Source organism: Taudactylus pleione, unplaced genomic scaffold (genome assembly GCF_031769625.1).
Source record: "Taudactylus pleione unplaced genomic scaffold, aTauple2 ptg000154l, whole genome shotgun sequence".
NCBI classification, from domain to species: Eukaryota; Metazoa; Chordata; class Amphibia; order Anura; family Myobatrachidae; genus Taudactylus; species Taudactylus pleione.
The window spans coordinates 30,918,425-30,945,890 of record NW_028284556.1 but is presented as its reverse complement, the minus strand read 5'-3'; the positions used below and the strand labels follow the sequence as shown (position 1 = coordinate 30,945,890).

The 27,466-nt window shown below is 42.1% G+C and overlaps 1 protein-coding gene across 4 annotated transcripts in view; it reads right to left on the bottom strand.

Moving 5' to 3' along the window:
* UTRN (utrophin) overlaps positions 1 to 27,466 on the bottom strand; it is a 764,396-nt gene that overhangs the window by 421,630 nt on the left and 315,300 nt on the right. For all 4 annotated transcript variants that reach the window (XM_088474412.1, XM_088474409.1, XM_088474411.1 and 1 more), the window contains one exon: positions 972 to 1,161. In XM_088474412.1, the coding sequence (XP_088330538.1) occupies positions 972 to 1,161 (190 nt within the window). The remainder of the gene's footprint in view (positions 1 to 971; positions 1,162 to 27,466) is intronic.

The following is a 27,466-nucleotide window of genomic DNA, read 5'->3' as shown; positions in this document are numbered from 1 at the left end:
TGCAGGTTCTGCAGTCCTTATCTGTGAATGTAGAGTATGTAAATAAGTTAATTTATACCACAGAGTTTGGAGACCTCACTCAGAATTTCATGATGACAAGAGCTGGCGGGGAGCAGTTTAGCCGATCACGGAAAGGGGAACCCTATTTCACAAATTATGACTGATAGCTGTACACCGGCATAGTCATTTTGTAAGCAGTGCAAGTTATTGGCAAAATGCACACATCCATTACAGAAATATGTTTGCAGCTTAGAATATTGTATATTACAAAACAGAGAAGACAGTTACTGATGTGTAAAAGAAAAGAAAATATCCAAGAACTTAAATTGCTCACAGCTCTGCCACCACCATAACTTCCAAATCAAGTGAACCTTCCAGTAAGTGATCCAAAAACAGACTGCAATACACACAAGTAACAAAAACATAACCAGATAATGATACACACATGACAACGCAACTATATAATCACCTTTGCTCCCGCAGAAAATGATAACGAGCTGCATTAAGATCATTCAGAAAATGACCATTCACCACAAACTAATAAAAATGTAAAAAGTATTCACAACACTATGCCAAATAAATAGGCAGAACCTCACCAATATTTCTCTCTAATAAATTTCCAAAGCATTAGCTGTATTATCTGACAGACACAGAAGAGATAAAAGATAAAGATGTGAAGGAAAATATCATATAAAAAGCAACACTGCTTCTAGTGTAAAAAATAAATACATTTAATTGAAACCTTTTGAGCATTTGTAATAATTTTTCCTGCGTCTCAGGAGTAAGCACAAATATAAAGCACTAGGGCATCCACCAGACAATGTTCACAATTGGAATTCAAAAGGCAAGAAAATAATGTTTAAAAGTTCTACAATATTTTTTTTTTTTGCTTTTATATAAATATGTGACACCTGAGAGAAAATGTAACAGTTTCCATAGTAACTAATGTCTTTTCCCATAGCGGGTCTTACCTGTAGCTGCATTTTGAGCTGGCGTAAGCGTTTGACGTCCTGTTGAATATCCTCACGTTGTGATGCATCCATGAGAACATTCACTGTCGTCTCAGCTTCTTGTATCCACTTCATAAAGTTCTCATGATCTTTGACCAAGGCCTGGAAATGCTTAAGCTCCTTTTCAAGGGTGCTCTGTCGGTCGCCAACCCTACAAACACAAACAAGCGAATGATATCTACATTATACAAAATAATTAAGTAGCTGGTCTTTGTCAAAATGCATTAAGTGCAATTAAAAGAAAAGACCTTCCCCAGTAAAATAAATCAAAACATATGTATTAATGTAATGCGTAGACAAGAATACACTAGTTGGAACCTTTAATATAAATGTTTGCTTTGTATTACATCCAGTCTAATCACATACACAGTAGTCAAAATCAGGGGTCACACTAGGCCAGCACACTAACAATACTAAACGTTTGCAAGATGAATGTACTTTGGGTGGTATTCGGTATTCGATTGTTTGTTTGTTTTACGCGGCTAAACCCAACCACTATGGACGCTATCAGCGCGAAAATGGGCATCAATTGACTAGCACCCCGCGATCTCCCGTCACTTTTGACGGGAGATCCGGACCGGGAAATCAATTGAATACCGCCCTTTGTGTCTATTAAACAATGTGGATGATAGATCAGGTGTATTTAAGAGACAAAAGAAATCTAACAATGTAAAAAAATAAATAAATAAATATCATACTCCAAAGTGTTTCTTGTGTTTATGCATGAAGGATAAGTTTACAGCTTCTGAAAGTGAGCGAGAAAGGAGCCTTCCAGTACCCTAAGTAAATCTAAAGATGGAACTTAGCAGCAGGGCAGGATTTACCGCTTTGCAGCCTAGGCGCCCGCCTAGGGCCCGGCAGGACCCAAGGGGCCCGTGGTCGGGGGCCCCAAAATCCATCCCTGGGAAGCAGCCGCAGTCCACATCTAGGTTGTATGTCCCGATGTGGTGACAGGAAGACATTGTCGGCCTCTTCATTTACAGTACTTCCTCACTGAGACGCATTTGCCTCCAGGCGCCATCAGGGGGAGCTGCTGAGAGGATTACCGGCTTCGTTAGTATACTCCTGAGTGACTCCTGGGCAGCTCTAATACTACAAGCTGTGAGGGATCTGTTACATACTGTGTCCCTGCCCTTTGAATTCACAAATTAAGTTTTTCTGCTCTGCCACAGTGAGCTGTGACAGGGAGACAGGTGAGTCACTTGAGTTTTGTACGAAGGGGAGGAGGGTTACTGTGCAAGCTGCCAAGTGATGAGTTTGAAAGGCTCTGCTGAGTGAGTGATGTGCTAGTGATGTAGTGTGTACCGGCAGTGTCAGGTCAGTGCTAGTGATGTAGTGTGTACCGGCGGTGTCAGGTCAGTGCTAGTGATGCAGTGTGTGCCAGCAGTGTCAGGTCAGTGCTGGTGATGCAGTGTGTGCTGGCAGTGTCAGGTCAGTGCTAGTGATGCAGTGTGTGCCGGCAGTGTCAGGTCAGTGCTAGTGATGCAGTGTGTGCCGGCAGTGTCAGGTCAGTGCTGGTGATGCAGTGTGTGCTGGCAGTGTCAGGTCAGTGCTAGTGATGCAGTGTGTGCTGGCAGTGTCAGGTCAGTGCTAGTGATGTAGTGTGTGCCGGCAGTGTCAGGTCAGTGCTAGTGATGCAGTGTGTGCTGGCAGTGTCAGGTCAGTGCTAGTGATGCAGTGTGTGCCGGCAGTGTCAGGTCAGTGCTAGTGATGCAGTGTGTGCCGGCAGTGTCAGGTCAGTGCTGGTGATGCAGTGTGTGCTGGCAGTGTCAGGTCAGTGCTAGTGATGCAGTGTGAGCTGGCAGTGTCAGGTCAGCGCTAGTGATGCAGTGTGTGCTGGCAGTGTCAGGTCAGCGCTAGTGATGCAGTGTGTGAAGGCAGTGTCAGGTCAGCGATAGTGATGCAGTGTGTGCCAACAGTGTCAGGTCAGTGCTAGAGATGCAGTGTGTGCCGGCAATGCCAGGTCAGTGCTAGTGATGCAGTGTGTACCGGCAGTGTCAGGTCAGCGCTAGTGATGCAGTGTGTGCCGACAGTGGGCCTGATTCAGAGCTGAACGCTCTGACCAGAGCGCTCGCTCTGAATCAGGGCCCTCCTCCATGAAAATGGAGCGGCCTCCTGGACGCTCGTATAGCTGTGGGTGACATTGCATTGAGTTTCTGCTTAGGCAAAATCCGCCTGGAATTGAATTTGGAGATAAGTTCCGACCAGGCGAAAAGCGGCAATGGGCGAAACTTTTTAGCCAATTATGGCTTTCCGTCTCTAATTGAATACCGCCCTATACTTCAAATATTGTCTCACAAAAAGGTATGGTAAAGAATGCTATTCTTTTACATATTACCTAATCTTTCCTGATTTATGGCCGTATTCAATTAGCGGCAAAAATAGCTGTTTTTCGGCAAAAAAAACCCAGGAGAAAATGGCAACAGGCAAAAAGTTTTCTCCATCCCAGACGGAAAAAAATGCAAAGTGCCTATTTTTGGCTAAAAATGTGGGGATTTCTTTCAGAACCCTTTGGACACCCCCTTCCTAATGATAAATTAGTGGGAAAAAAATCGTAAGTTGCGTACTTTGGTGAAAAACGGGCGTTCAAATTTTGGGCGAAAAAAAAAAAATTGTTGGAAAAACTTAGGAAATTACTGTTCCATGTAAATTCGGGGTACGTTAAAATGGGTGCAGGTATATTAAAAACACAATTTAAAAAAACATTAAAAACCGCCTGCTGCGACCGCGTGCTATAATTAAAAACTTGATACATTCATACGGCCCCCCGAAAAATCAGACCCAATATGTTGAAACCATTTTCAATTATTTTTTTTTTGCCCAATATTCGTTATTCACCAACATACGCAACTTACAAATTTTTCCCCAGAAATTTGGGGGTGTCCAAAGGGTTCTGAAAGAAATCCCCACATTTTTAGCCAAAAATAGGGATTTTGCATTTTTTTTCCTCCTGGTCTGGGATGGAGAAAACTTTTCTCTAGTTTTTTTTTCGCCTATTGCCGTTTTTGTCTGTTTTGCGTCAATGGTGAAAAAAACGTCAGTTTTCGCCACTAAATGAATATGATAACCTTAGGAAACAGTGTAAATGTGATGTTCAGAAATCTGGTACACAGTACACCAAAAATATGATGTCTGATTGTAGTGTGTTAGAATAGTCATTAATTATAACTGTGTCCCACAAAATATGTAATAATAGATCCACTGGCATTACAAGAGGGGTGCGGGCCGCACCATCTAAAAGGGGTGACACAAAATAACAGAGCTGCTCTCCTATTTTGGTATCACCCCTTCGGAAGGTGTCACTGTGCAGCCACACTGCAGAGAGAGGCAGGGAAAAGGCTGAGGGCTGCCAGCAGCTGCTGCTTCGCTGAGTAAGCCGGGCTTATTCAGCGGAGCAGCAGCTGCTGGGCAGCCCGGCCCCCAGCCTCTTCCCTGCCTAGTCTAAGTCCATCAGTACCGAAAAAAGGGGGGCATGACATGTACTCACGCCCCAAAGATTGGCACACAAGTGAACAAGGCCACGCCCCCGGCACGCCAAAGGATTACTGATCCGCCGCACCAGGTGTCACTTAGGTTAGTGACGCCACTGCCTAGATCTATGAAGAGACTGAACCCAAATTATACACACTGTCAATGTGTGTGGCATTAAAGGTCGGCATTCAGAATGTCGTCAGGCTGAATGTCGACAGTCAGAATGACGACACGGACTATAGGTCAATAAATAATATGTCGACATTCAAAAAATGTTGACATTCAAAAATGTTCAGAATGTCAACATTTAACATGTCGACAACAGATTGTTATTTTAGCCTAACCCTTAACTCTACCCTATCAATAAGCAAAAATCTGTTGTCAACATTCTGGTGTTGATATGTTAAATGTTGACATTCTGAACATGTTGACATTTTAACAATGTCAAAATTTTTTGAACGTTGATAGGTTGGTTACTGACCTAAAGTTCATGTCGACATTCTGTCGGCATTCAAAACCTATTGACATCTTGTGTCGACATTCTGACCGAATCCCCTGCTGAAGTAACAGTTCCTTACTCATATACATCTTATATGGAAACATTAAATACATAATAGACAATAATGCATCACCTTAGCAAACCTTGCACCACTTGCATATGCAGAAGTGGTCATAAGTGCATTTAATGTATGCCGGATGACAACCTGGCATATACGACTGCTAGAGACTGGGGCTGCATTATGGGATTTGACTAAATTTGTTATGAACACATAATTGCATTATTATTTCGGACACATTTTACATCTGAAAGTCATATAACTCAACAGGAGACCATATTACAAATAAATTCCATACAATGACGTGAAACAGACAGCAAAGATGGGTATGACAAAAATAATTTACAATCTAATATGTAATAATGTAATCCTATTGGTGATACAATTTATACTACAGTTTATACACGGGCCACATTTCACCTATCCACAAAAGTTCTAACACTTTGGAAGGAAGGTGTTTATTTTCACGAGGAAGCGGTAAATTGGATGTCAGAAAGGAAGAGAAAGGAAAATCAATAATTAAGTGAAACAATGTTTATGACGTTAAGACTGAATTGCTGTAAATGATATATGGGTGATAGATACATAGTATAAAGAAGGCAGATATTGCTGTCCTGGCTTTGAAACGAGTGAACGGATTAACAGTATAAATAAATATAACAATTTTTTTTTTTACCCAATTAACCATTTTTTAAAATTTATTTTTGATACAAAAAGTGTAGACGGCAAGCATTAAAACACATGGGTCAGGATTGTAATGTTGCATATGGACATGGGCGGAATGCAGTGATTGACATCATCACTGCCACACCAGCAACTACACAATGCCAAGATTTTCTCCCCTACACAATGCCAAATTTGCTGCAAATTCCATCAACAGGCATTTACCCACTTCACTCGGAAGTGTGCTGGGGAGGGGCACCCATATTCTTTTAACTTTTCATGTTCCCCATAATGTTTAAAAAATTCATGACACTATCATAGTTTAACTATTCATGTCACCATAGATAATAATTCCTTGTGGACATCGTAAACATAAAAAAAACTGCTGCCATAATAAATACTGACATCTTCATTGTGTCTAGCATGGGAAAAAGGTAATCCATAAGCGAGAGGAAAAAGAAAACTCTATTTAGCCAACAGACTGATATCAAGTAATCTCCAGTGACCTACAGTAATTAATAATTGTTTGGCAGCCAATCAGGCAGGATGTCTTACATAACTAAGCCAATCAGGAGAGCCTATGCGGAAAACCACAAAAAAAAAAAAAACAGGCAACTTTGCAAAACTGCACCTTAGTAAATCTTCCCAAGAGTTAAAAATATACCGTATAGTGCCTCCTAAATCAACTGCTTCATCAAACTAGGAGCCAGAGTACATCATTGGGTGATATAAAATCATCAATTCTGTCTGGAAGTTTGTAATGGACAGTAGGCCAATTTCACAACAATAGACAATTTTATGGACAATTACCATGGCATACAGTACAAACCTCTTCAACATTTCTTTATTAAAAGCATATCAATTAATCTGTGTTTTTATTATCTGAAATGTATTATTATATGTAGTTAATGACAGTTGCAGGGGTTTTAGCTATAATTAATATTGTATTTGTGTATATGTGTTTAGTTTTACTACTAAATGATACATAATATAAATCTAAAAAAAAACATATATTATTTTTATAGAAGAAGCAAAAGATAACGGTTGTGCACATTTGCATTAAGCACTGGCTCCTCTACAATGCAAGATTTATATTTTCCTTTATGTTCAGGTTTATGTTCCACTGAACTAATGAATGGCTTTTCCCCATGTTGAATACTTTAGCCTTTCAACAAAATTGATTCATAAAATAGAATTGTAGATTTGTCATCATTATTGAATCAAGTCTCAAAGCCCACGCACACAGGCCATGTCTTCCATCCCTAAAAGTCATTTATTTAACCTCTACCATTTCCACTACTTATCTGATGTCCTTTAATATACAGTATTGTAAAGGTTTTCAGACGTGCAGGAGCCTACTGAGACAATACGTTTCCGATGACAGATTCCATTAACTTGAAAACATGCCCCTTCCACTTTAGATTATTGTCATCAAAACATTTCTATCACAAGACAAAGTTCTGTGGCATAAGGTTAGAAGCTGTACGCACAGCAAATATTAGGGAAAAAACGTAGGAGAAAAACAAAGCTATGGAAATAACATACATAAAAGGATGTGGAAGAAACATATTGTAGTGAATCGAAAATGTCAATAGTATCATTTCTAAGTTTAATTTGACACTGAGGACATTTCAGAAAAAAAAAAGTGCCTCAAAAATGTTTCTAACTATGGCTGGTGTTCTAGAAAGATAAGAGACTGCAGTAATGAGGATCATTATTTTACTATACTACACTAAAGACTTGCATGAATTAGACAGACGTGCACAGGATAAGTAGGAAAGATCTGAATGGTAGATTGCTACAATGTACAGTTCACAGACACTGTAGCATCCAAGTAAACCATGGATCCTGCTCTCTTGTAGAATACAAAAATGAATAAAAATAGCATAAACACTCCTGGATATGCGGTTTAGGGTGTTAGTCCTGAGAGAGGACAGTCACACCGACAAGGAATTTTACCTCCCTCACAATCTGTATACATTACATTAATTGCATTATACAGAAGTTATATATGGTCACTGGAGAAACAGTATTAGCCATTCAGCAGTGGCACCGAATGGCCATATTATAGAGTATATGAGGAGCATTATATTCGCAGTAATCTGGAGTTAAGCCAGGACAACTGTAAACCCTGTGTAGCCCCCAATTAATAAGTCTTAGTTGAGAAGATTGTGTGAGGTATTTCTATTTAAAAGCTTTGGAGACAGCTTTTCCAGTGGTTACTTATAATGACTCCTTAAACAATATATACCTGAATGGTTACATTTACCTGTGTGTGTAAGGGAGGTATAGAGTCATTTTACATCATATGAAGTAATGCACAAATTATTTGACTTCTGTACCTAGCAAATTGCTACCTACATGGGTTTTGCAGGAGAATGTTAGCCCAATAAAGACATCTTTGACCTGACCCCACTAAAGGCGCCATGTCAATCTCATGGCTAAGCATGGTGTTACAGTACATGTTAGTACTTCAACATAGTGTTTTCCAGATAGAAAAGCAAAGCTTTCAGAAGAACTCAATAGCTGCTGTAGGGAGATAATGCAGGTGAACCATTCCTGCCTTGTCCCACAATAGCATTTCAGCTCAGAAAAGAGGGCCTAATTCTGTGTGGACACAAACCCCATCGCAGCTGCAATCTCTTATGGATTCACAATTACGAAAATATGCTAATGAGCCAATCGTTGTGAAATCATCTCACATCTGCCACTCGCATACAAAACCGGAAACATCGAATGCAGGCAACATTCAGCCTTCTGAGTAAGTCTAAGCTATCACAGACACAGTGGGTCTCCAGACATGCAGAGGGCTTTCCTGTGGCGAGCAAGAATTTATGGACGCCCAGAATACAGTGTTTAAACAGTCAGACACACCTGTGTTCCTCTAGCCACCCCCGTTAACTTCCCCAAACGCTGACTACCTGTCACTCACTTTGTGAGTGAATCCTCTGTGATTCCAGTTGATATTTTATTAGTTTATGTTGGGATCCTGTGCGGTTACATACTTCTGATTCACAGAGCGGCCCACTGTATTTGCACAGATACATTGTGGTATGAGTTGATATTGTTATTGTTACATTTATATATCTACAAAATAACGCACAATTTGGAAGTAACTGTTTCATTAGTAAGAATTCATGTGAACAAACATATTTGCATTTCTTTTGTCTTATCCAGTGGAATAAGTGACTATAATTTGTGTTAGTGCTATTTTTTTTTTTTTTTTTTTATATTTATGTGTTTCCATTCACACTTGGGGGTAAATTTACTAAGATGAGAGTTCTATTAAGAAGTGATGTTGCCCACTACAGGGGGTGTGGCTTGACAGCCATCTAGAGAAGTTGTGCATGCTAGGGGCTCCTGGCAAAGAGGCAGTAAAGCACCACCTTTGCCTGGCTGAAATTGGCCTCAGTGTCCCCTGCGAGCCCCCTGTCACTGCCCAGCTCCAGTGGATATCGCGGGGGTAGAGCTACGGAGCCGGGGAAGGTCTCCTACCTTCTTGCAGGCTGTGGCCTATCTTTCCCCCTTGAAGCCGGGACCTAAATTTCCGTGGCGGATCGCGGGCCCGCCGGAATCACGACTCTCCTCTGCTGAGGTCCCCCAGGCTGAGGCGACTGCGGAGGCATCCAGAGGGACCTATCCGTTTGCCCTCCATCCGGACCTGTATGGGCGCCTGGCGCTGGCCAGCGCCTGTAGAAAAGGAGCGCCCGCCATCTTGAATTCCCCTGCTTAGCCTGGAAGCGGTGAGGGAGCCGGAGATTGCTCTGCCCAGCTATACATACCTGGCTGTACAGACGCAGCTTGGGTGCATTTACAGTGCAGGTGGCTCCCTGGCCCTTCCTATATTTTCCAGTTGCTCAAAGGCTGCCCTCCTGTGAGCAAAAGATTTAACCCTTGCAGGATCAAGCCTGCAGATCAGCTCCTGCCATATAGCTGCTACTCTGCAGTGTTTCTCTTCTTTGTACCCAATAAACACTGAGTCTATTTTTGCTGGTGTTGTGCTTTGCTCCACATATATTGTAAAGAAAGTGTATATATACTTCTCTGTGTTTGGAGCTCCTGTATAACTATCTGCACATACCCAGTTTATTTTTCACTAGCCTAACAGGTTTAATCCATCTCAGCTATCTAGCTTGCTCTTGCCCTGACATTTTTTACTTTTGTGCTGGTGGATATTTGCCATTTACTCTACGCTGGCTCCCTCTTGTGGTCTTTTGTGATAATTACATCAAGATCTACTTGCAGCCACAATTAGTGTACCTCCATTTGCTATTATATTTTCTGCCAGCCTCCCACACTCTTTTGTCTGAGGCTAAGATTCTCCTGGATGGTGCATCTCTGGAGTTAAAGATGTTCGCTTAATATTGTCACCCAACTTGCCTGGATTATTATTGTAGAGCCCTGTGTCTCACTTTTTATACCGTAGTTTTTTTTTTTTTAGTATTATTATTTCACTATGTCGCAGAGAGGTAAGAAACCTCCACCATCCTCTGCAAATTTCTTCGGATCTAAATCCAAGGGTTCTCAGAGTTCGTCATTACCCCCAGAATCCCCCTCCTCCCCATGCTCATCCGAAGCTGGTATTGATCCTCAAATTCAAGCGGTTATGACTGGTTTGTTGGAGGGAGTTCAATCTGCTTTCAAGCAAGAACTGTCAAAAGCTATAACAGAATTTAAATCAGAATTGACATCTCTTGGCAACAGAACGGACGCGCTGGAATCTAAATCGGATGACTTATGCCGTTCCCAAAACCGTCTTGATAAAGAACTCTCTAGAATTCATGACGAGGTGGAGACACTCAAAGAAAGACAAGAGGACCAAGAGAATCGTTCTCGTCGCAACAACTTACGTATCCGTAATATAGCAGAATCAGTCCTTGGTCCCTCCTTGCCGTCATTTCTAAAACACTTTTTTCAACACTTAGTTCCAGCTCTTACAAATGAAGATTGTTTGTGTGATAGAGCCCATAGAGCACTCCGATCGAAGCCCTCTCCTACTCAACCTCCTAGAGACGTCATATTTCGCCTGCACTATTTTCGTTCAAAGGAGCGGATCTTGTTAGCTACTCGAGACTCTCCAGTGATACCTTTCCAAGATATGCAGTTACAAATCTTCCAGGACCTGGCTCCCTCTACTATTCAGAAACGGCAGGATCTTCAGCCAGTCACTAAGATCCTACGGCAGCATCAAATCCGATATCGCTGGGGATTCCCCTTTATGCTTCAGGTTTCAGCAAACAACACTGTGCATAGTGTCAAGACCCTCACTCAAGGTCAAGATTTATTAGCCAAGCTTAATCTTCTTCCGACGCCGACTTCTGATCCGGTGACTGCTGCTCCCTCTCCCAAACCTCAACGCTCCCAACCTCCTTCACCGGACTGGACCAGGGTGTCCCGTCACCATACTAAGGACTGTGACCCCACTTGAACTGTTCGGTCACTCCCTGGTGTTTATTCTCTTTATAATAGGGTTTAAGCTCCCTACAATGTTCTTTTTGAAGTTTGCTAGGAGGAACAGTCCTCCCCTCTTGGTTCTCTACGACATACGTAGTTATTATTTGTATGAATATTACGATGTTTAGATAATGTTTCTCTCTTCCCCTTGTCTTTCCCATTCTACTCCCTCCCCCCCCCCTTTTTTTCTATATATTGACACAGGTTTATGATCCCTGTATTACAGGGATTTTTGTTTGATTTGGTTATAGCCGATCTTATATTTAAGGGTCCAGGCAGTCCTGATTCTATTGGACGGTCCTTTCACTACCCCCCATTGCTCCCTTTAATATTTTTGATTAATGTTATGTTGATTGATATTATTGCGTTCCTTGCTTGGGACTCAATTTACCAGGGTTGTTACCCAAATGGGTTCTCTGTTTCTTTCTTTTTTTTTGTGTGCCTTTCTTTCTCCGTGGCTCTCTTCTGTTTTTCTTCCCCTTTTTTTTTCTTTCTGTCCCCAAGGGTGGCTCTACTTGGGCCAAATTTTTGACTTATTATATCTGTGTGTTATGTCTGTAGCACTTCTTTATATTTTTTTCCATGTCTCTTAAATTGTTATCCATTAATGTAAACGGTCTTAACTCTCCTAAGAAACGTACCGTTCTCTTGGGGGCTTGTAGGAGGGAGAAAGCCGATGTTGCATTTCTACAAGAGACGCATCTTACGGGCCCGCATTCTCAGCTCCGAGGTAGGTGGTTTGCCCAGACCTTCTTTGCTTCAGCGAATTGTAAAAAACGTGGGGTAGCCATTTTAATTAGGCGTAATATCCCTTTTGTCCACATTAAAACGGTGACAGACCCAGAGGGTCAATTTCTTATAGTGATCGGTACTCTCCGTACTGAGATTTTCACTCTGGTGTCAGTGTACGCTCCTAATCAAGACCAGCCCCAATTCTTTGATTCTCTGTTCAGGCGTATTAGCAGAGTTGCGCAGGGCCATATTATTCTGTGTGGGGATTTCAATACCATTATTGACCCCCTGTTAGCCAGATCGAACCCACCTTCAAACTCCTCTGGGATGTCTCTTCCTAGAGGTTCTCGTACTCTCCTGGCTTCCCTTATACATTATGGCCTTTGTGATACCTGGCGTCTTAAACATCCTCACAGCAAGGACTATACTCATGTTTTAGCTCCACACCAAGATTATTCCAGGATAGATATGATCCACATTTCCTCCACTATTACCTCTCTGGTTACGGAAGCCGGTATTTCCCCCTTTACATGGACAGACCATGCAGGTGTCTATATTCTTTTAGATGTACATCGCTCTCCTCATGGAAAGCGTAACTGGCGTCTTGATGACTCCCTTTTACAACATCCCCCCGCTCTGCTAGAAATAAAATTATCAATGACCCGCTACTTTGAGGAGAATACCTCCCCTGATATTACCTCTAGTATCCTCTGGGAAGCCCATTAGGCTACTATACGGGGTTTTCTCATTTCTAAAACCTCAGCGGTTAGGAAAGCGGCTGCACAAGAAATTAATTCCCTTGAGTCACAAATCTCAGAACTGTTGATTCAACATAAAACATCCCCTAGCGCCTCCGTGCTAACCCAATTTGAGAAACTACGAGGTCAGCTTAATGCCCTTCTGTCTTGCCGCACTGCGCTTATCTTGCAAAAACTTCGTCAACGCTTTTATGATAAATCTGACAAAATTGATTCTTTATTAGCCAATAAACTGCGTCGCAGACAAGCATTAGGTGCGATAGACAAATTACACTCTCCGTCTTCTGGTTCTTTTACCTATGATCCTGCAGTTATGGCTGAGGAATTTCGGACCTTTTATAGTTCCCTTTATAATTTATCAGATTCTTCCTATCCCACTTCTGCTGGAGCCGAGGGGGTGCGCTCATATTTGCCCTCTACTTCCCTACCCAGGCTCTCAGAATCCCAACTATCTACTCTCAATGACCGTATCTCAGATGAAGAGACAATAGCTGCTATTAGATCAATACGTTCCTCTGCCGCCCCAGGCCCTGATGGGTGTACAGCCCAATATTATAAACTGTTTACAAAGGAACTTGCCCCACATCTTACATCTCTATTTAATGATATTTTGGAGGGCGCCTCTTTTGCTCCTGATACAACTCGGGCCGACATTGTAGTGATCCCTAAACCTGATCATGATCCTACTCATTGTATTAACTATAGACCGATTTCATTATTAAACGTCGACCTAAAAATTTATGCTAAAATCTTAGCGACTCGGTTAGCTCCTTTGCTTTCTTATTTGATACATCCAGATCAGGTCGGGTTTATACCTGGACGTCAGGCATCGGACAACACCAGACGGGCCATTGATCTGATACATTCTATTCATAAAAGGAAACTTCCTTCTCAGATTTTAGCTCTAGACGCGGAGAAGGCCTTCGACCGCATTTCCTGGCCCTTCATATTCACTGTACTAGACAAAATGGGATTTTCAGGCAAATTTTTAGATGGCGTTGTGGCACTTTACCGTTCCCCCACAGCACGAGTTTCGGTTAATGGTGTCTACTCCAGTTTTGGGATCACTAACAGTACTCGGCAGGGTTGTCCCCTCTCTCCCTTGATATTTGCTCTTATTATGGAACCCCTGGCGGCAAGGATCCGTTGTAATAGAGCTATCTCGGGAGTATCCACTGGCCCCTCTGAATATAAAATCGCATTATATGCCGACGATATTTTAGTTTCTCTCACTGACCCAGCCCAATCCCTAAATTCACTTTTAGAGGACATAAATTCATATTCCCAATACTCGGGTTATACAATTAATGTTACCAAGACTGAAGTTCTTGATTTCTATATCCCTGCTACCCTAAAGCTAACCCTAGAGGCCATGCTCCCTTGTACCTGGCATAAAGAAAAGATTAAATATCTTGGTGTTTTCTTAACTCATCATCATCATCAGCTGTTTCAGGCAAATTTTCCCCACCTTCTAGATTGTATTAAGTCTGATTTGCATGACTGGTCCAATTATTTTATTTCTTGGATAGGTAGAATACATTCAGTTAAGATGAGCGTTCTCCCTCGGCTCTTGTATTTATTTCAGACCCTTCCGATCTACATCCCTCCATACGTGTTCAAATTCCTTCAGTACCAAACCTCATATTTCATATGGAACCGGAAACGCCCACGGATTAGACTAAAGTTGCTTCAGCGGCCTTCCAGGGGTGGGGGATTGGGTATTCCTGATTTTTAAAAATATTATTACGCCGCACAGCTCTCTCATTGTGCTCAGTGGTGTAACTTCACTGCAGGGAAGGTCTGGGTGGCTATCGAGGCCGAGGAGCTGGGACTGGCTACTGTATCCTCCCTCTTGGGGCTACCTAAGATTCATCGTCCCCGGACAGTTTCTTCTCACCCGGTAATTTCTCGTTCTTTAGCAATTTGGGATTTAACCAATAGATGTTTTAAATTAGCTCCAGCCCCGTCCCCTTTGATACCACTACTTCATAATCCAGATTTTCCTCCTGGATTATGCAAGTCATCTTTTACTGCCTGGTCATCGAGCAATATCTATTATGTAAATGATATCACTATAGATACTAATTTCCCACAATTTTTTGAAATCCGGGATAGAGTGGCAGTACCATCCAAAGATTTTTTTCGGTTCCTACAAATAAGACATTTCCACTCCAAAATTAGCTAGATTCTGATTAGCAGATCTTTGACTTCTTTTGAGTCTTTATGTTGGAGCTGACCCTCCACTAGGGGTCTTATTTCTACTATTTACTCCTTACTAGGGGAAGAAGTAAGCTCCAATCGAGCTCCTCAAGAGTTAGCGTGGGAACGAGATTTGGGACACTCTATAGATGCTGAGGATTGGACGGAGATCTGGGACAACGCTGCCACCAGTTCTATTTGCGTCAAAATTAAGGAAAATATTTATAAATTGCTTTACCGATGGTATTATGTTCCATCGCGGCTACAAGTAATGTTTCCCGATGCTTCAGATAGATGTTGGAGGGGTTGCGGTGGAGAGGGCAATTTTTTGCACATCTGGTGGACTTGTCCCAAATTAGCTAGTATATGGCAGGAGGTTATCGATCTCCTCTCGCACCTTTTCGAGATTACGATTCCCTATGATCCTCTGCATTTTCTACCTTGAATCTGCCTTCTCTGTCCCGGTTTCAGAATAGGTTATTCCGACATATAGTATCTGCTATGACCTGTCAAATTGCAGCAGATTAGAAAAACCCCTATCCCTCTCCAATGCAGGCAATATTATCACGTATCTGGTATATATATAAGATGGAATACATGACAGCTTTATTACGCAATACATCCAAAACCTTTGATAAAATTTGGTCCCCTTGGCTGACATACCAAAATGTTTCCTCTCCATTTAACAACTAAATTTTCCTTTTACATTTTTTCTCTATTATGTTTAGATTGAAAAAGAGTGATTCTATATGGAGTCTACCCACCCTCTTCTCCTCTTATTCTCCTTTGTCTTTCCTAAAGTCTTTCTTTTCCTTTTTTCTTTTTTTTCTTTCTATTTTTAAACGGATTGCCACACCGTTGCTGCAAGATATTTCTCTTGCTTCTATAGTCCTTATTTTCTTATAACGAGAAAATCTTCTATTATATTATATTATTGTTCTGAAATAGTACAGTTTCCATTATAAAATTATGTTATGTGCTGTACCTTGTTTTTGAATATTGGAATGTACTGTTTTCTTTGTGATTTGCTCAATAAAAAGAGTTTATAAAAAAAAAAGAAGAAGTGATGTTGCCCATAGCAACCAATCAGATTCCAGGTATTATATTCTAGAATGTGCTAGATAAATGAGAAGTAGAATCTGATTGGTTGTTATGGGCAACGTAACTTCTTAATAGAACTCCCATCTTAGTAAATTTACCCCTTGGAATAAATGTATTTATACCTTCCAATCTATTAGTGCTTTCTCTGTTCCTTGTTTTTCCTCTTTTCAGTTACAGGGCTGGCTTCCCTGGTTTTGAGAGAGCAGCACATTTGATTGTCCAGGTTTCAGTGAAAGTACTATAGGCGCCTACACCCCATCTTCACTCATTCTATAGAAGCGGACTTGTTGCAACCCGTGCATATCTGGTAACCAATTTAAGCTATGTTCTAAGAGCACTGATCCAACAGGAATCACTGAACATTATTTTCTGATACACATAAGGGATCTTTATAGCTTTGACCAAAGCAAAATAAATTACAATTTAAGTAGGAAGAAAAGTGTTTGAAATGTTGTGTGCTCCTAATTTAGATGCATTGTTTACAAATATCTCCGGTTTACAACGCATTGCATCTAAATAAGTAGGGAAAGGACGATGCGCAGGTTGAGTATAATAACAGCATGATTGTGTACTTGTGGCTCAATGAGAAGTGAACATAAATAAGTAGGGAAAGGACGATGCGCAGGTTGAGTATATGGCTCAATGAGAAGTGAACACATATAATTAGGTATGCCTCTCAGGAGATGTAGGTCTTGCAGGTGCTGGCGAGCTGGTGCAAACAAGCATTAATGATGATGATTACTATTAGCAGTGTTACGTAGCCCCTTGGAATTTGCTGATTGACCTCTCCAGGTGATAGCATGGAAAATATTAGTGCTGCAGATATAGTATATCAACTCACTGATACCTATTAACATTACTGTAGTAGGAAGACAATTGGCATTTAATTTTTAAAGGCATAAACAACGCATGTAAAGGTGATGTGTTTTATTCCTTTAAGTATATAAATGGTACATTTTGTTTTATTAATAAGACATTATTCTCTTGTGTGTCTGACTGCATAACTCTACTTATGATTATTTAAAATGTGTTTTTATGATATTAGGTTGCGTATAAATCAGGTGATGTAATTTCTGCACTTAGTACTAATGCCTATGTCTAATGCTTATGTATCCAATGCTTTTGCTAGGCGTGTACACACACACTGGCGGAACTCCTGGAGGCAGTGACGTCATTGTCCTCCAGGCGCCAGCTGTAAGGGGGAGCCAGGGAGCATGCCCAGTGAGGGGGGCAAGGGGCACACAGATAAATCCATCTATAGCCGCTGCCTGTGCCCTGCTAACAACTGCAGTGGCGCATGCTGCGGTTGTAGAGGGATATGTCTGTGGGGTCCAGGGAGCAGCTGTCTCTTGTCTTCATGCACCACCAGTGGGTGCTGGAGCAATAACGTTTTTTTTTTATTGCAAGTCGCCATGCCACTGAAAGCCAGGGGAGCTGTGGCTCGATGAAGAGTAGGCACAGCTAGAAGACTCAGGAGAAAGTAAATATGTGTGGGCTGGAGCCAGAGACAGAGGGATGTGGGTGCAGGAGCTGGAGAGGCACTATGAGGCTGGCTGGAGGGGGTGGTTGGGAGGGAAAGTTGGAAAGACAGAAGGGGGCTGGAGAGACTGAAGGGCTAGCTAAAACGACACTGGGGGCCTGAAGAGACACTGATGGGAGCTGAGAGAGATGGGGCAGACTGGAAAGACAAATGGGGGCTGGCTGGAGAGGCACTGGGAAGGCTGAAGAGACAGAAGGAGGCTGACTGGAGAGACAGAGGGGGGCTGATTGGAGCTAGAGAGACACAGGGGAGCTGGCTAAAGAAACAGAAGAGGGATGCTAAAGCTAGAGAGACACTGGGCAGGCTGGAGAGACAGAAGGGGGCTGACCAGAGCTCGAGAGACACTGGGAGGCTGGAGCAAGCATGAATTTATGCCCCTACACACACACACACTACACTAGTTGTTCGCATCACATTCTGAGGTACACTATTCAAACTGGCGTCTTTTACTACTTATGCTAAATGCGACTAAGCGTCCACCAATGAATGAGCCTCTGGGTGATTAAGCTCTGACAATATGCTTTTGTCAAAAATCTGAATCTCCATTATAATAGCATTGGAATAAGCCAGAATGTGGATTATGGATATCACAGAAATCAGGAATTGGGTGGTAAGCATAGCAAGCAAAGCAAATGATAATCTTGTCATTTACATGACAATGAAAGCTGCCATATGGAAATCTCCTTTTCTGTTGTCTGCTAGAAAAGAATCTCCTTTGTTGACTGAAACAGATCCTAGAGAAGTGGATACATATCATAAAATGTGTAGGGAAAAGTGTTGCTAGGAAAAGGAAGACTATAAGACCCACAACCTTGTTGGTAATTTACAGTAAATCTATGTATCTTAGAGTTGCCTCCTAGTAATGTCCAGTATCGCTTTCTGAATGGAGTGCTGAGATACGGTACATTCATGGCTTAGAAAGAAGTTCTCACACACTTCAGTGGAAAGGTTATGAAACATACTGTATGCAGGACAGTGCAACTATTAATCTGCAAATACGAGTACTGTATTTAATTTGGATTTTTTACTTATTTTAGTTACAGCACTGTAGAAACATACAGGTACTGTAACCAGTTTAAATACACTTACTGTACATACCAATATTATTCCTATAAAGTCACTTATCTGGAGCATATGAAATTTAGGGTATTAAGCTTGGGTAATTAATTATGATCAAAAACAGGAAGTGCAATTATTGTTATAATACATCTTCTGAGTTTTGTTTGGGTACTTTTTGTAATAATAATAATAATACAAAAATTAATTAACAATAATTAACAAAATTATAAAGGTTCAACATTTTACATTAAAAAAAAAAAAAAATACACTTCATTTAATCTATTTTTTTTTGTTTTTCTGTGTATTCCAATTTGCATCTAATATACAAATCTATAATTAGCTGTCTATCAACAATAAAAATATTATCTAGAAAAGCGAATGCCGATAAAAAAAGGAAAAAAATAGTAAAATTTAATATGTACTTATAAATGTTACACAAAGCACTTGAGTTATCAAAAGCAAACAAAACAGAGTGTGTTTTGCATTATAGGATTACTTATGTTCTATAATCTAACTCTCTATCGAAGCAATATTAATATGTCAGTCAAACATCCAAGGAAACACTGAGTAATTGCATTACTCTCCAGCTACGTGAAAAGTCATATGATATAATATAATACACGATATGATATAATATACAACAGAAATTCTTAACTGGATTTTGACCTCTAAAGCATGATATTTATATACATTTTCTATTAAGATTGGGGCTCTGAAGTTAGCTGAAATAGAGAAAAAAATAAAAAACACAAAAATTGGACTACCTTGCAAGAAAATTAAAAAAAAGTGCTGTGCTAACTCACAGTACAAAATGGAACAAGCACTTTTTATCTTAATATATGAACACTTGTCATCTTATTAATACTAATTAAAGTGTTTTAGAATATCAATTTTGGCTCAGTAGATATATTTTAAATTGCATTTTTCCTGATAATGGCAATAGTGATATTAATTGCATTTATGAGAAACAGACATCTAACTCACTTTTCAGTGCAGTGGACATAATTTCTGTGCATCTAATAAATGAATGTTAATGCACATCAGGAGATTTGTAAAAGTGTAGGGTCATATGGATATTTTTAAGCAAGGTTTACAGTGGGATAACAATGATATATATTGTATGTAAAAAGCAAATTTTTAGCACATTTTCACCCTAATTATGGCAAAACTTAAAGGTTGTTACTGCATGCCTAAGTACAAGCCAATATTTTCATTCTCATGCTCTCTCTCTATATATATATCTATATATACAGTCAGGTGTATAAATATTGGGACATTGACAGAATTTTCATATTTTGGCCTCTATTCACCACCACAATGGCTTTGAAATGAAACAAACAAGATGTGCTTTAACTGTAGACTGTCAGATTTAATTTGAGGATAATTACATAAAATCAGGTGAATGGTGTAGGAATTACAACGGTTTCTATATGTGCCTCCCACTTTTTAAGGGGCCAAAAGTAATGGGACTATCAACTCAAAAGCTATTTCATGGACAGGTGTGGGCTATTCCCTCGTTATTTCATTAACAATTAAGCAGGTAAAAGGTCTGGAGTTGATTCTAGGTGTGACATTTGCATTTGGAATTAGTTGCTGTCGACTCTTAATATGAGATCCAAAGAGCTGTCACTATCAGTGAAGCAAACCATCATTAGGCTGAAAACTCAAAACAAACCCATCAGAGAGATAGCAAAAACATTAGCTGTGGCCAAATCAACTGTTTGGAACATTTTTTAAAAAAAGAACGCACCGGAGAGCTCACCAACACCAAAAGACATGGAAGACCACGGAAAACAACTGTGGTGGATGACAGAAGAATTATTTCCCTGGTGAAAAAAAACCCCTTCACAACAGTTGGCCAAATCATTAACACCCCGTCCTACACCGTTCACCTGATTTGGATGTAATTACCCTCAAATGAAATCTGAAAGTCTGCAGTTAAAGCACATCTTGTTTGCTTCATTTCAAAGCCATTGTGGTGGTAAATAGAGACCAAAATATGAAAATTCTGTCAATGTCCCAATATTTATGCACCTGACTGTATGTGTCAAAGTCAACAATCAAGAGAAGACTTCACAAGAGTGAATATAGAGGGTTCACCACAAGATGTAAACCATTGGTGAGCCACAAAAATAGGAAGACCAGATTAGAGTTTGCCAAACAACATCTAAAAAGCCATTACAGTTCTGGAACAACATCCTATGGACAGATGAGACAAAGATCAACTTGTACCAGAGTGATGGGAAGAGAAGAGTATGGAGAAGGAAAGGAACTGCTCATGATCCAAAACATACCACCTCATCAGTGAAGCATGGTGGTGGTAGTGTCATGGCGTGGGCATGTATGGCTGCCAATGGAACTGGTTCCCTTGTATTTATTGATGATGTGACTGCTGACAAAAGCAGCAGGATGAATTCTCAAGTGTTTTGGGCAATATTATATGCTCATATTCAGTCAAATGCTTCAGAACTCATTGGACGGTGCTTCACAGTGCAGATGGACAATGACCCGAAGCATACTGCAAAAGCAACTAAAGAGTTTTTAATGCTAAAAAGTGGAATGTTATGCAATGGCCAAGTCAATCCCCTGACCTGAATCCGATTGAGCATGCATTTCACTTGATGAAGACAAAACTGAAGGGAAAATGCCCCAAGAACAAGCAAGAACTGAAGACATTTGCAGTAAAGGCCTGGCAGAGCATCACCAGGGATGAAACACAGCATCTGGTGATGTCTATGCGTTCCAGACTTCAGGCTGTAATTGCCTGCAAAGGATTTGCAACAAAGTATTAAAAAGTGAAAGTTAGATTTAGGATTGTTTAGTTTGTCCCATTACTTTTGGCCCCTTAAAAAGTGGGAGGCACATATAGAAACCGTTGTAACTCCTACACTGTTCAGGTTGCCCAGCCCAGCCCTGCCCAATTTCAAAAGGGCAGAATGAGCCCCGCCCTTATGGGGGTGCCTCACAAACACAACCTGCCGTGTGCTCTCCCCACCTGCAGGCCACAGTGTCCCGCAAGGGTGGGTAGGGAAAGGGGGGGGATGTGGTGCAGCGCTCACTGCCGGTGACAAGACTCACACGTGCACGGTATCTATTCACAGTGAGGGGAGAGCTTGGGGGCAGCCCAGCATGTCCGCAAGTGCTGGGTACACCCCCAAGAGTATTGAAAAGGGAGCACGCCTTAAAGACGTGCCCCCTTTTCTCATGACCATGCCCCCTTTTTGGAGGTGCCGGACCTAGAATGAACACTATGTATATACAACGGCGGATTGGGATTTAAAAGTGACCTTTGAAAAAATTCTGAAAGTGGTCCTATGTAGGCATGGTCAAAAGCAAACATTGGTGAGGTTAGCAGTCTATTAGCCCTAGTACTGACAGCATCCCAGTCAGGGGCGGATCTAGACTGTTCTATTAGGGAGGGAGAATTAATGATTAATCCTGACTACTCCTCTTTCCTGTACTGGCACCTCCCCTTTTTGCTCCCAGCTCCTCCCCTTCACATGTTTTTTTTTGTTGGCCACATTGATTTTTACAATCAATATATGTTTAAGGAGCTCCCCCGCCTCTCACGACCCCCCCCCTCGCGGCAGCCCCCCCCCCCGCAGCCCTTGCGACATCCCCCCCTTTACGTTCACTTACATCTGCTGCTCCTGCACTGTGACCTGGTCAGCTGTTTAATGCAGCAGCTGGGAGACCAGCTGACTGGAGGGAGGACATCACCGAAGCCCCGATCTTCGGTCCCTGGACAGAGGTAAGTTGGTTTTTGTTGTTGTTTTTTTTAGCAATGATCAGTTGATCACTGGGGTGGTCTAAACAGCTGATCACAGGGTGTGAGGAGCCAGCTGTGATCTCTTCCACCCTGGCTCCCGGTGACAGTCTGTCACTGACACATCCCCCTGACGGGAGCGCACTTACACAGCTCTGATCACAGCACAGCACAGCCTTTATCATCTCTTTCATCTAAATGATGCAGAGTAGAGAGATGATAAAGGACAAACTGTGCTAGGGGGGGCAATCGCTCTAATCGCCCCCCCCCCTGGATCCGCCACTAGTCCCAGTGAACCCTATACAGCATACCTCCCAACTTTCTAGTAGTGGAGATTGGGACCTTTGTGTGCACCTCTGGTGCGTGCTCGAAAAAGGGTGTGTGATCTCACTGTAATGGGCGTGGCCTTGTGTGGAGGCAATCCTGTTTGGGACTTTCTTCCTCCAACAGGGGGTAGGGGCTTGGGGTGGGCTGTGTCCGAGCAGGAAAGCAGGCCAGTGGGGCCTCTCTACAACTCTCGAATTGCCCTAAACAGACAATAGCAGCATTATATCACAGTTTTTAATGCAAAGCTTCTCAATTAGAGTGGAGGCCAACACTCCGTCAGAAATAAAATGCTTGAAGCTAGGAGTCCTAAACCATACCTCCTGACCAGGGTGTATCTGTATGCGAAACACTACGTTACAGTGTCACAGTCGCTGACAGTGTAACGTAGCATTTTGCATGCAGATACACCAGCAGTCGCACACAGAATATCATTTTAATTAGCAGAAGCTGCTTGTGCGTTCTATTCGCATCGCTATGCGATTAAGACGCATTTGAAGGTAAAAATTTGCAAAAAAAATGCTTTGTGCTACTGAGTCACACGTCGCTCACGTGTTACAGTATGTGTAACGCGACTTGTAGCGCATTGATGAATAGACACACCAGGTAAGTTGCGCTGCGTGGCGTATTGAGGCTAGATGTATGGGGACACATCTGTACATTTCCATTGAGTCTTGATCTCAGATGCTATTAGTGATTTTACAGTTTACTAAGGGATAAATTTACTAAAGTGAGAGTTTTTAGAAGTGAGTTTTAAAAGTGATGTTGCCCATAGCAACCAATCAGATTATAACTATTATCTTCTAGAAGGTGCTAGTTAAATGTTAAGTAGAATATGATTGGTTGCTATGGGCAACATCACATTTAAAACTCACTTCTAAAAACTCTCACTTTAGTAAATTTACCCCTAAGTGTCATGCAATTACCATAGTAACCACAAGCACATAACATTATGTAGTTATTAGAGAGGCCTTGAAACTTTTACATTCAAAAACTGTGCCTGCCACCTTCTTCCAGCATGTGACCACAAAGTAGTGTTATGACTGACTGGCACTGACTCAGGTTACACTTTAGTGCAGGGGTGGCCAACCAGTCAGAGGCAAAGAGCCAAAATATATCTGTAGTCAAGATATCATGGGGGGCGTGGCCTGACTAGCAAGCAGAGAGGCTGTGTTTCAGCAGAGCTCGCAAAAAAAATGGTAGTTGCTCAGATCAGCTTAATTGCATAACACAGGTGCTTGTAAAGGGCGGGGTTTACACTGAATACAGAAAAAAAAAAAGATAGTGAAGTATGAATAAAAGGTGATAGTGAAGTATGAATAAAAGATGTTAACACTTATTGATTTATACTTACACATCTTTTCTTCATACTTCACTATCACCTTTTTCCCTTTTTCGTGTGATGCCCTGGGGATGGCCCTTGGTTGGAAGTTTTTTGGGGTGCCTTGCTTCTCGGACGTGAACCCCTTAATGCTAGGGACGCCAGTATAGAGGAGCCTTGACGATTGGCCTGGTGCTTATTCATATATTTGCAAATGTATGTAACTAATACCTCTGAATCGCTATTATCATGTAGGATTTAAGTATTGTTTTTGCTGCAGTGTGCTGGGGAGCAAATCTCTTTTTTTTCTGTTTTCAGCAGAGCTCCCAAGAAAGCTGCCTCAAAGTACCCCATTTCTGCTGCCCCAGGGGTTCCCCTCGCACCTCCTGCTCCTCTACTACCCCTCTGACTCATCATCTGAGCTCCGGGAGTGTTGTCTGGCTCCTGCAGCCCCGCGATCTACTTCACTTCCAGAAGCCGGGGGCTCGATTTTGGAGCTCCGCGGGTCGGCGGCGCCGCGACCAGCCCCAAATACTGGCGCTACCTCCCGGTCCTCCCCCTGGACCTCCCTGGTGGTGTGTGGACCTCTGGAGGGGAGATATCTAGCCAGGAGGCCCCCTAACAGCAGCCGCGGCCGGAGCCGCGAATCGCGGGTGGCCGCCATCTTGTAAACGGCCCTGGAGCCTGGCCTGCATTCCAGACCACACCAGCCTACTCACAGTCTCTCCAGATTATCTCTCCCCTGCTGTGCTGGCTCCCTCCTGTCGGACCTGCTTCTCAGCCCTGCCCTGCAGCGTGTGGGCCCTCAGGTGCCTCACCTTTCTTACTGGACCCTTCCTCCACTGTAACTCTCTCCCCTTCTGAGTTACCCACCTTGGATTGATAATCCCTACGCCACTGGCAGACCCTTTTACAATCTGCTCTCCGCCAACTACATCAACGTATACTGTGCTCTAACATCAAGGGTCTCCCCCACCCTTGCAACGTCGCCTGGTCACCTGCTACTAATCGGGAGGGTGAGTGTATTCACGATAAACTGAACATTTGATTATATAAACAAGAGATTGTATAACGGACGCGGCCTGGCGGGCGGGTTCAGCGGATTTGGATAAGTGCAGATTCTCATTTGTCCACACTTTATATCACACAGTCTGCACCTCTTCTTACAAAATCTGCACCTACTAGAGGCCCCTAAACTTTTTCACTCTCCTACACCATTGGCTGGGCTGACAGGCGGCTCTAAAGCGAACACGCATATCCGACTCCAGCGGAACTTCACTGCCGCCTATAAACCGCCTTATGACACTGAAATAAATGTGTTTACAACTTGAAGCAATGACTCCCTGAGAGAGTTGGAGCAGTGCCCTCCTGTGGTTCTTTTCTTAACAAAGGCCGCACAATTACACTTTGTACATATCTGCAGACGTCCGTCATCTCAGGTCCTCTGTCGCTGTTCAACCAGGCCTATAGAGTCCTTTCAGTCACCATACTTACCTCTAACCACCTTCTCCCTCATCGCCATTATGAACAGGTCAAATGATAATACCAGAAAACGTGTGGGTGGTGACATCTCTCAACACTTTCCTAAAGGTGACAAGTCATCAGCGGCCGCCGACCCTCCGTCCCCCCCATGCAGAGGTAGAGGACACACCTTCTTCAGCTCTATCCACAAAAGAAGATATAATGGCTCTGCAATCCCTTATTACTGACTTCAAAGAATCTTTAGAGTCTAAGTTAGATAAAGCAGTTTCCTCGATCAAATCAGACCTATCCTCACTTTCTACAAGAACCTCTAAATTAGAATCACGCCAAGACACCCTTCAAAAATTCCAAAATGAGACTCATAGGGACATCGATCACATTATCCAGGATCTTGCTGATCTTCGTACCAAGAATGAGGATTTGGAGAATCGAGAAAGACGAAACAACCTCCGCATACGAAATATCCCAGAATCGGTCTCTCCGGATAACTTAGAGACTTATCTCCATAACATGTTCTCCACCATTCTCCCTGACTTATCCTCCCATCCGTTGCCCCTTGAAAGAGCCCATCGAGCCCTGAGACCTAAACCAAGAGAAGATGAACCCCCAAGAGATGTCGTCATACGCTTCCTAAGTTTTAAGGACAAAGAAAAAGTATTGGCCCCTACACGTGGAAAGCCCCATATTCTCTATGACAACATCAAATTACAATTCTTCCAAGATCTGGCCCCCATTACAATTTTGAAACGCAGAGAACTTCAAGATTTAACGAGAGCACTAAGAGCACGGGGCATCCGTTATCGTTGTGGTTTCCCCTTCAAATTAATGGTTGACTTCAACGGCAAAACGATTATCATCAGAACCCCTAAAGAAGGCAAAGACTTTCTTTCCCATTTGGAAGACTCCGGCCCCTCTCCAACTGCTTGAGGACATATAATATGACCACAGTTACATGTTGTTTCTTATTCCCACTTGGGTTCACTCGCTATACCTGAATACGCTTCCGAGAAACATACTACTATTGGGCGGAGACTACCATCCTCCGCCATGGGATCCTAATTTTGGTCCTGAATCTCTACACAGACAGTCATTTCGTATCCTTTTTCCTAATCATAATACTATGCATTAAGATGTTTGTAGTTGTTTTACCTGCTATATTGATTCATAGTAGAATTTTTTTGCTATATATCAACGTTGTCTCTTAGTAAGTCTATCACTCCATCAGAGCTACAGGAATGCTCTGTTCATTACGACTTCGCATGTGGGTCCCACATGACCAATATTATTCTATTCTTTCATTGTTTCTAAGAATATCTGACAAACATATTTGAAATGTTTATGTATGTTTTATATGCAGTTATAATTGATGTTATATTTAATAAGTATACCCTTATCTGGGCTCTTCTATATGTTTTCTCTCCCCTCCCCTCTGACATTTCACATTGACATCTCTTCAGACGTCCCTAGGTCTTCATCTACCTTTACTACACAACCACAATTGAAGGGCCAAAGCTCTCTGACACCCTCATCTCTCTCCTCTATTTTCAGCATTCTCCAGTATATACAGTTACTTGTTTTCTAATCTACCTTAATTAAGTTACCTAAAGGTAGTTCGGATTCCCTTCCCTACTACCTTTCTGGACTACCTAGTCCCACTTTCCGACTGTGTTTTCCCCTGCTGGACACGGGGATCTCCCACCCGGTTCTCTCCCCCTCGTCTTCCACATTTCTAATTTCTCTCTATATCTCATTTCTTTTTTTTTTTTGTTTGTTTTTCCCCCTCTGTCTTTATTTTCTTTTTCTTTCTACCTCTCAGCGAACCAGGAATCACCCACCTACATTATCCACATTGAGTATCACGCTCTACCCAAATGTCGCTAACTTTTGCCTCCCTTAATTCCAATGGCTTAAACACCCCTCAGAAGCGCTCATCGCTCTTCCGAACTATCCGAGATCTCAAGGCAGGGATTATTCTAATCCTGGAAACCCACTTCAAAGCGCAGTCACATCCCTCACTGCATACTAAAAG